The sequence below is a fragment of the Callithrix jacchus genome, chromosome 7, assembly GCF_049354715.1.
Source record: "Callithrix jacchus isolate 240 chromosome 7, calJac240_pri, whole genome shotgun sequence".
Classification (NCBI taxonomy): Eukaryota; Metazoa; Chordata; class Mammalia; order Primates; family Cebidae; genus Callithrix; species Callithrix jacchus.
The window spans coordinates 130483970-130494909 of NC_133508.1; the positions used below are offsets into that span (position 1 = coordinate 130483970).

Sequence of the window (10940 nt, forward strand, 5' to 3'; positions counted from 1 at the left end):
AGTAGAAGATGGAGGATGCAGCGTGCAGTGGGCAGCAGCACCTTTTCAAATAGTTTTATTTGTGGCATATTCAGTGAGCAATTCAAAGTTTTCTATGTTCTAATACTGTACACCCTTAGCATTGATTTGGTCACTGTCTGGGAGGGGAACCCCTCTAAACCTAGCAAGGATTAAACCCTGAAACACCATGCTCTAAACTGCCAACGGTGTTTAAGTCAGCTCCATTGCTCACAGAAAGGAAATCAAAGGAGATCTTCCTCTGAAAGGCAAAAACAACCCAAGGTACAAAGGAGGACTCACCAGAGAAGTCAAACCCACTGGTGAGCAATATTCCTCCCTCACCCTGGGCACCTGGTATTTGGAGCTTTTTTAGAGAACCAGAGTATCTCAGGCACATTCTAGGATTGCAATGTCCAATACAGCAGCCACTAGAGACACTAGCCACATGTGACTATTTACATTTAAACTTAAATTAAGCCAGTCGTGGTGGTTCATGCCTGTAATCCCAGTACTTTGGGAGGCCAAGACAAGAGGATAACTTGAGGCTAAGAGTTTGAGGCCAGCCTGAGCAACATAGTCAGACCCTGTCTCTACAAAAATCAAAATAAAAACTCAGCCAGGTGTGGTGGCACAACTGTAGCTATTCTGGAGACTGAGGTGGGAGGGTCACCTGAGCCCAGGAGGTGGAGGTTCCAGTGAGTTGAGATCATGCCGCTGCACTCCAGCCTGTGTGCCGGAGTGAGGCCCTGTCTCAAAAATAAATAAACTTAAATTAAAAGTTCAGTTTCATAGTCATATTCACATACTTCAAGTGCTCAGTCATAGCACACGTGGCTAGTGGCTACTGTCTAACAGCACAGATATAGAACATTTCCATCCAACAGGAAGTCCTATTGGTAGCACTATTAAAGAAAAAGGAGACATAATACTCTATTTCAACACCTACTAATGTTCAAAACTTTTTTTTTTAAATGAAGGCTCACAGTAAAATAGTAACAGCCTATCTTACCAGGCTCATTACTTTCTAGTATACAAATCTGAAAGGTACTCAAATAAAAAGCTATGGCCACCATGCACTGGAGTTATAAGAATAGCTTTAACTTTGCAGGGCATGGTGGCATGCACCTGTAGTCCCAGCTACTAGGGAGGCTGAGATGGGAAGATCACTTGAGCCCAGGAGGCAGAGGTTGCAGTGAGCCAAGATCATGCCATTGCACTGCAGCCTAGGCAACAGAGCAAGATCTTGTCTCAAAAAAAAAGAAAAAAAACCTTCAATTTCACCACTTTACCTCCACCATATTCATTCTTTAGAAGACCCTGACATCATCTTAGGAAATAACACTGTTAAGAGACACACAATTCTGTTAATCTCTTGCTTTTATATCTTTTTTTCTTTTTTTTAAAGATGGGGTTTCACCATGATGGCCAGGCTGGTCTTGAACTCCCGACCTCAGGTGATCCACCCACCTTGGCCTCCCAAAGTGCTAGGATTATAGGCGTGAGCCACTGCGCCCAGCCAATCTCTTGATACTTGTGCACAGGTAGAGACTAGATCTGCCATGATTGTGGGAAAGAACAAGCTCTCTGGCTCTCGAGCTCAGACATCATTTCTATATGTGATACTACACATTAACACTGTCAGCCCAAAAAATTTCTGAAATTGCGCCACCAGAATGGGACATCCATAGTGTGCTAATTTCTACCCTACCCACCAAAAGAAGTTCATTCATTGCTTGACTTTCCAAAATACTTGTTTTAAAGCAAGATAAAATCTGGTGGAACTAGAGTTAGTATTCCACTTAAACTGTCCAATTATCTGGGAGCTAGTAACTTCTACATTGATGCAAGTGACTAGCCTGTGACCTAAAATTTTAAGTGTTCTTGCCAAAAATGTGATCAACCCTTTTGCGTTCTTTGAACTCCAATCTTCTCATCCATAAACTGGAGATAATAATATCTACTTAAGCACTGAAGTGACAGTTAGGTAGAATAATATATACCATGCATGTAAGAAGTATTCAAAAATAGTAGCTATTGCAATTGCTATTTTCAAAAGCCACAAAGCACCAATGTGCAAAAATAAAAAGACAGATAAATAATAAAGAATGAATTAGAAGAATCCTGACTTTGACACCTGCTAATTGTCTGGCTTTTAACCTCTGAAGCTTCAGTCTCTTCATCAAGCAAATAAGAATGAGAGTCCCAATCATAGATGCGACATGAGATGTGTTTTTATTTCTTGTAAAATGGTCTAATTAAAGCCAGGTACAAACATTAGCTAACGTTAATTAGCAGTCTTCCCCCACAACCACCAAAAAAAAAAAAACAAGGAAACTATATTAGGAACATGATACCTTACAGAAAAATTAATGTAGCCTTTATTATGAACTGTGTTCCCAAACATGACGGGAGGCAACACTTCTGAAACCGTCGTTGAAAGGCCATGCAACCATCAACATTGCCACCAAATAGAGTTTGTGAACAAATGCTATGGTAACCAGTCATTTTCTTTTTCTCCATATGAGAAATTTGAAGCCCATACAGACACACTAGTTCTCCTCTGTGAATGTGTATTCAAAGAAACATAAACAGCAGCCAATTACAGCAAGGAGAGAATTGTGGCAAGTGTTGAATTACAAAAAAACAGTTACTAAAATACCTTTCTTGCAGGTGTGGAATTAAACCTAACATTTCATAAATTTTGTTCATCACTCAAATGGCCGCAATACAATAAGATAACATTCTTAAAATAAAACTGAAGAAATGTTAACAAGCTGTTCCTGTGTTTTGAAGATTAAGTGAAATATACAAATCCTAGCTGAATAACAAAATACTTTCTATTACAGCAATTACATTTTTGTAAGTTTTAATATAAAATCAAACATTGTTTTACACATTTACCTGTTTTCCACTAGGGTTTCTAAAGGCAGCAGTCATTTTGGTGGTAACCATGATAAGCAGAGAAGACAGGGAGGCTGGGGATTTGAATTGCATTTATAGCTGACTCATAGGGAGTGTTAACGACATTGCCACTGGGATCCACCCATTTAACACCCTTTCAGTTCCACCTTATACATTTGTTAGGTAGTAGGGAGCTGGGAATGTGGAGGACTAAGAATGCTGAAAACAAAGCTTTTTGGTCTTATGCATACTAATTGATTTTGGTTTCTCATTCCTTCTTCCCTTCTTTTCTCCGCCCCCCCCCGTCTCCCTCCCTCCCTTCTTCCTTCCTTCCTTCCATCTTCTTCTTTCCTTCCATGACTTGATTTATCTCAGAATGACATTATAATTGTTATTGTATTTGAGTGTCGATGCTGAGGCATTGGCCAGAAACTTCTATAATTAGGCGTTTTCTGGCACTAGACAAAATTATTAATTTGGTAGAAATTTCTTCTTTGGATTTTTTTTTTTCACTCCTGACCTGAGGTTTTGGTATTCTGCAGGCTATCGTGTTCTATTAATGAATGTTACAGCTCTGTTACTCAGGGGCCATTGAGAGTTTACTATGCAATATAGCAGCAAATAATATACCTTGTGAGAGGTACCTAAATAAAGCCACTTCTTCAGTACTTTTCTAGATCTGATATATTAGTTTTAAAGAATTACCTCTCTCATGATAGCTTGAATTTTGTTTTGTTTTTTAAAGATAGGGTTTCACTATGTTTCCCAGGCTGGACTTGAGCTCCTGGGCTCCAGTGATCCTCCTGCCTCAGCCGCCTAAGTGGCTGGGATTATAGGTGCACACCCCTACGTTGGTGATGGCTTGTGCTTTTAAAGCACTTACCATAGCTGCATACTGTGGAAGCACTTTTCATCTATCATTTCACTTAATCTTCATCATTTGGCTGGAAATGTGTTTTTAGATTCTCCACAGAAAGGGTTTCCAAACAATAATCCTATTGTTATCCCCATTTGCAAGTGAATCTCCAAGCCAGTCACTAAGAATGCTTCATTTATTTACTCCTTCATTTATTGACAAATATATTAAAGATATTCAACTGTGTCAGATACTTTCCTAAGAGGAATGACAGTAACGTTTTCAGCTCCTACAACGTGGCAGAAATAATGTTATGTAATGTTATGTGCTTCCACATGAGGCAACTATTATTTGGCCCATTTAAAAGATATGGAAGCTATGCCTGATCCAAAGTCACATCGTTAGTAAAAGGAAAAAGCAAAAATGCAAGCATGAGTCTCTCTTGACTACAAAACCTGTATCATTTGGAGTTACAAAAATATGGTAGCTGTGTACACGCTAGTGTAAGAATGTATACTCTAGTACAGAAAACAAACATATGAACAAGTAAATGAACAATAACATTATATGTCCTGTTATACCAAGATATAATATGGTAGGAACATATAGAAAGGGGAGTGCTTAGCATGGCTGAGAGAGTTGTACTATTTTTATTGTCCACACCCTCTTCCAACTTTTTTCATTAACAGGTATAATTGCCTGACTCAAATGAAGCCAGTCATATTGCCTTAACTCTCTGATCATACAGATTGATTCAAGGGGTTAAGCCTGGGAAAATCCTGCTTTGGGGTTTTTCAAACCAGAGCTGGAAAAGTAAAAGCCCTTTGCCTTCTCATTATGAAGCTCTAAGGATGAAACTCTAAGGAGATCCTGGCTATACTCAGAGAAGCTAAATGAAATGGAGAACATCCTGGGGATAGTAAAATCCCTGGTTCCAGTAATCCTGTCTTTCCTAAGCCTTTGCTGTTCTAATCTTTCTTTAATGCTTTGACCACTCTCATAACCTTCAAAGGAAGGAGGGAAGGAGGAAAGGAAAAAGGAAAGAAGGAAGGACTCATGTACTCATCAAACATTTTTTTGAACATATTATACCAGGCATTGTTCTAGGCATGGGATACATGTGGTAACCATTCTCTGATTTGACCCTGAGTGATCCTTGCTTTTGACCCCCAATGATCCTTTTTGCCTGTTATTCATTTATGTATCCATGTGTAGCCCCTCCTACATAAATAAGGCTTGTCTGTGTGACCAATAAAGTATGGCAAAAGTGACCAATTATGGCTGTGCGTGGTGGCTCATGCCTGTAATCCCAGCACTTTGGGAGGCTGAGGCAGGTGGATCACCTGAGGTCAGGAGTTTTAGACCAGCCTGGCCAACATGGTGAAATCTGTCTCTACTGAAAATACAAAAATTAGCCAGGAGTAGTGACATGTGCCTGTAGTCCCAGGTACTCGGGAGGCTAAGACAGGAGAATTGCTTGAACCCAGGAGGCAGAGGTTTCAGTGAGCTGATTATGCCACTGCACTCCAGCCTGGGCAACAGAGCAAGACTCCATCTCAAAAAAAAAAGAGGGGGGACCAATTATAACCTCTGAGACCAGGTCACTGCAGTTTTTGCCTTGTTTTCTTAGACTGCATGCTTTAGGGGAAGCCAGCCACCATGTGTGAACAGCTCTGTGAAGGATAAGAACTAAGGCCTCCCATCAACATTCAGAACCAACTTGACAGCCATGTCAATGAGCTACCTCAAAAGCAAATCCTTCAACCCTAGGCAAGCCTTTGGATGACTCCAGTAGCAGCTCACATCAGACTGAATCTCACGGAAAACCCCCGAGCTAGAACCAATCAGCAAGCTGCTGCTAAATTCCTGTCACATAGAAACTGAGTGGACCACTGCACTCTAGCCTAGGCAACAGAGTGAGACTTTGTCTCAAATTTTAAAAGGAGTGGGGGTAGCAAAGGACTTGAACATTTCTCCAAAGAAGATATGCAACAGGCACGTGAAAAGATGCACCACATTATTAGTGGTTAGGAACACGCAAATCAAAACCAAATGATGCACCAGGTCACGCTTACTAGAATGCTAGTATGAAAGAAACAGAAAATTACAAATGTTGGTGAGATGTGGAGAAATGTAAACCCTTGTGCATTGCTGGTGGGAATGTAAACTGATACAGCCACTGTGGAAAACAATTTGGCAGTTCCTCAAAAAGTTAAAAACAAAATTACCATATGATTCAGTAATTCCACTCCAAGCTAAAAGAATTTAAAACAGGAGCTCAAATAGATACTTCTATACCAATATTCATCGCAGCACTATTTACAAGAGCCAAAAGGGGGAAACAAGCAAATGCCTTTAAAAAAAATGAATGGATAAGGAAAATGTGACACAATGAAAAATATTATTCAGGCTTACAGAGGAATTAAGTTCTGATACATGCTATAACATGAATGAGCCTTGAAAATATTATGGTAAGTGAAATAAGCCAGTCGTGAAAGACAAATATTGCATTATTCTGCTTAGATGAGGTACCTAGAGTAGTCAAATTCATAAAGACAAAGTAAAATGGTGATTACTAGAGGTGAGCTATTGCACCTGGTGGTTATTATAATTTTAAATAGGACAGTCAGGGAAGACCTCACAAAGGTGGTGGGGGCTGGCCACAGTGGCTCCTGCCTGTAATCCCAGCACTGTGAGGCTGAGGCAGGTGGATCACTTGAGCTCACAATGTTCAAGACCAACCTGAGCAATTTGGCAAAACCTTGTCTCAAAAAAAAAAAAAAAAAAAAAAATTATCCCGTGTGGTGGTACATGCCTGTAATCCCAGCTACCTGGGAGGCTGAGATGGGAGGGCGGCTTGAGCTCGGGAGGTGAAGGTTGCAGTGAGCCGAGATCGCACCACTGCACTCTAGTCTGAGCAATAGAGCCAGACTTTGTCTCAAAAAACCCAAAAGGTGACAGTCGGCAAGCAAGCCACATCTGGGGAAGAGCATTCTCAGCAGAGAGAACAGCAAGTACAAGGGCTTTGAGGCAGAAATGCACCTGGTGTATTCAAGGAAAAAGGAGATCAGTGGTATGGTTAGAATGGAGTAAGCAAGACAAATAGTAGGATGTGAAATCAGAGAGAAAACAGAATCAGATAACATCATAGAAGGCCCTATAGGCCATTTTTAGGACTTACATTTTTATTCTAAATTGGATGGATAAGCAAAGTGATGCCTGTGTGTGTGTGTGTTTTAAGAGATTTGGTCTTGTTATATTGCCCAGGTTGGAGTGCAGCAGCTCTTTACAGATACAATCAAAGCACACTGCAGCTTCCTAAGCAGCTGAGATTACAGGTGCATGCCACTGTGCCCAGCTTTCTGATTCATGTTTTATGTTTAAAAGCCTTGGCTGCAGTGTACTAAATTCTCTAGTGGATAGGGGTATAAACCTGGAGACCAGTCAGAAGATATTGAGAGATGATGATTGCTTGAACTATGGTGGAAAGTGCAAGTGGTGAGAAATGATTAAATTGGCATATATTTTCAGCCAACAGGATTTGCCTTCAGATCAGCTATGACATAAAAGAGAGAAAGCAAGGTTAGCTTTGAGATTTGGGGCTTGGGCAACTTGAAGGATGGAGTTGCCATTTACAGAGACTGGGAAGACTGACAGAGGAGCAGCAGGTTGAAAGATTGATTGGGTTTGATCCGAGTCACGGCACCAAAAAAAAAAAAAAAGATTGGGTTGGGTTTCCATTATATGCAATCAAGAGTCCTAACCAGCCTGGGCAACACAATGAGACCCTGTCTCTGAAAAAATAAAAATTTAGATGAGTGTGGTGGCTAATTTCATTGTATATTATTAATACAGGATCTGACTCTGTTGCCCAAGGTGGCACTTGTAGTCTCAGCTATTTGGGAGGCTAAGGCAGGAGGATTCTTTGAGCCTTGAGTTAGAGGTTACAGTGAGCTATGATGGCATCACTGCACTCCAGCCTGGGAAAAAAAAGGAAATAAAAAAGTCCTGACTAAATACTTGAGTAGCCAGAGAAACAAAGTAAGTAATATTTGAGGCAGATCTTAGTGAACAAGAATTCCATTCTTTCTGTTAGGTAATGAAGTGTGTGGGTGTAGTTAATGCTTATTGAACTATCTTTGGAATCTCATCTGCTGGTCCATCTGTATATGTATATTCTATATGCTGTATCATTGAGCTTTTGCTGGTTATGCTACATTAACAAAAGCCCCAAAATCTTAGCAGCTACGCAAAGGTTTATTTTTTCATGTACATTTCCTTTTATGGCAGGTTGCCTGTGACTCTGCCCTATACAATCTATTTTATTTGTTACATGGTAAAACCTGTCATACTTGGATAATTGTTAAATGTGGCGTCAGTATTTTCATTCATTAATTAATTTAACAAATATTTGTTCAATATCTGTTTCATGCAAGGCAAGGTCAAGTACTGAGAATAGAGTGGTGAATAAAATAGACAAAATCGCTAATTTCCAGGAGCTTATATTGGAAATGAGATTAAACACATACAAAATTATCATAATAATAATGAATACTATATTCATAAACAATAGCTGTGAGATTTTAGTACCTCTTTTAAATTACAAAAATATAAAAATTATTAAAACTAGATGGGCATGGTGGTTCACACCTGTAATCCTAGCACTTTGGGAGGTGGGTGGATCACCTGAGGTCGGGACTTCAAGACCAGCCTGACCAACATAGAGAAACCCCGTCTCTACTAAAAATACAAAATTTGCTGAGTGTGGTGGCACATGCTTGTAATCCTAGCTACTCAGAAGACTGAGGCAGGAGAATCGGTTGAACCCAGGAGGCGGAGGTTGCGGTGAGCCAAGATTGCACCATTACATTCCAGACTGGACAACAAGAGCAAAACTCCATCTCAAAAAAAAAAAAATTAAAACTAAAATGGCCAGGTGTGATGGCTCACGCCTGTAATCCCAACACTCTGGGATGCCAAGGTAGGAGGATCACTTGAGCCCAGGAGTTTGAAACCAGCCTGGGCACCACAGGAAGACACTGTATCTACAAAAAACAAAAAATTAGCCAAACATGGTGGTGCATGCCTGCAGTCCCGACTACTCAGGAGGCTGAGGTTGGAGAACTGCTTGAGCCTGAGAGGTCAAGGCTTCAGTGAGCCGTGATAATGCCACAACACTCCAGCCTGGGCGACAGAGCCTGTCTCAAAAAGAAACAAAATTTGATCAATGTAGACCTGAAGCTATTGTGTAGAATACTATTGTCTACATCACATTATATCAGCCTTTTAAACGGCTTAACACTTATTTAGGTATGATCTATACAGTTTTCCTAGTAATTAAGTATACCTAAGTACAATTAACTATAAAAGAGTTCATGCCTTGACAGAAATATTGAAAAATTTTAAATAAACATTTTATCTTTGTGAGTCTCAAATAATATGTAATTCAAGTCACAGTGAACATCTAGAAATAATTCTTAAAACCAGTTACTTCACTTAGTACATTTTTGCCTGAATGCCCAACAGATCTGAGTTATGAACACCCGTGTGTAGGCAATAAATTGACAATCATTTATAAATTATTACTTATGACTCCATCCGCTCTATACCCACTTATTTTTTAAACTTTATTTATTTATTATTTATGTATTTATTTTTGAGGCAGAGTCTCCCTCTGTTGCCCAGGCTGGAGTACAGTGGCGTGATTTGGCTCACTGCAACTTTTGCCTCCCAGGTTCTAAGCGATTCTCCCGCCTCAGCCTCCAGAGTAGCTGGTATTACAGGCACACACCTCCATGTCCAGCTAATTTTGTATTTTTAGTAGAAACAGGGTTTCACCATGTTGACCAGGCTGGTCTCGAACTCCTGACCTCAGGTGATCCAACCACCTCGGCCTCCCAAAGTGCTAGAATTAAAGATGTGAGACACCGCACCCAGCCAATTTGTTTATTTATTATTTATTAATTATTTTTTGTAGAGACAGGATCTTACTATGTTGCCCAGGCTGGTCTCAAACTCCTGGCCTCAAGAAATTCTCCTGCCTCAGCCTCCCAAAGCACTGGGATTACAGGCATGAGCCACTGTACCCAGCCTAAATGTAACTATTTCTTTTACATTTTTATCTTAGGTCTATCTTTCCAGACCTGTACCACAGGAAAAATTCTGAATTTATCCAAAGTTAGAAACATTGTAATAAAACTGAAGACTATCAAAGAAAATATCTCAACAGCAGCCTGAAATAAATGAATAGCAGACTTCTTAAGAGCAAATAAAGCAAACTAGAAGACAATAAAATAAGAGACCATCCTGGTCAACATGGTGAAACCCCGTCTCTACTAAAAATACAAAAATTAGCTGGGCATGGTGGCACGTGCCTATAATCCCAGCTACTCAGGAGGCTGAAGCAGGAGAATTGCCTGAACCCAGGAGGCGAAGGTTGCGGTGAGCCGAGATCGCGCCATTGTACTTCAGCCTGGGTAACAAGAGCGAAACTCCGTCTCAAAAAAAAAAAAAATGCTAAGAAGAAGTAATTGTTAGGCCGGTTAAGGTGGCTTAAGCCTGTAATCCCAGTAATTTGGGAGGCCAAAGTGGGTGAATCACCTGAGGTCAGGAGTTTGAGACCAGCCTGGCTAACATGGTGAAACCCTGTTTCAAATAAAAATACAAAAATTAGCTGGGCATGGAGGTGTGTGCCTGTAATCCCAGATAATTGGGATGCTGAGGCAGGAGAATTGCTTGAACCTGGGAGGTAAAGTTTGCAGCGAGCCAAGATTTCGCCACGGCTCTCCAGCCTCGGTGACAGAGAGATTCTGTCTCTAAATAAATAAATAAAATTGTTAAAATAGAATTGTGTGCCCATTCAACAATGGTGAAATAAGGACCTTTTGGGATAAATAAGAACTGTTTACCACAAGAGACCTACACTAAGGGAATTTCTAAAAGAAATACTTTGGGACACTGCTTTTCTTTTTTCCTTTTTTTTTTTTGAGACAAAGTTTGCTCTGTCGCACAGGCTGGAGTGCAGTGGCACCATCTCGGCTGACTGCAACCTCTGCCTCCCAGGTTCAAGCAATTCTCCTGCCTCAGCCTCCCGAATGACTGGGACTACAGGCATGCACCACCATGCCTAGCTAATTTTTGTATTTTTAGAAGAGATGGGGTTTCACCATGTTGGCCAGGCTGG

At 40.4% G+C, this 10940-nt stretch overlaps 1 protein-coding gene across 13 annotated transcripts in view; it reads right to left on the bottom strand.

Annotated features, from left to right (window-relative positions):
- The window catches only part of EVI5 (ecotropic viral integration site 5), a 237987-nt gene extending 235019 nt beyond the window's left edge, over positions 1–2968 (bottom strand). For all 13 annotated transcript variants that reach the window (XM_078332446.1, XM_078332459.1, XM_009001706.5 and 10 more), the window contains exon 1: positions 2902–2968. In XM_078332446.1, coding sequence (XP_078188572.1) covers positions 2902–2952 — 51 coding nt within the window. In that variant the 5' untranslated portion in view covers positions 2953–2968. The remainder of the gene's footprint in view (positions 1–2901) is intronic.
- Positions 2969–10940: the final 7972 nt, after the last annotated feature.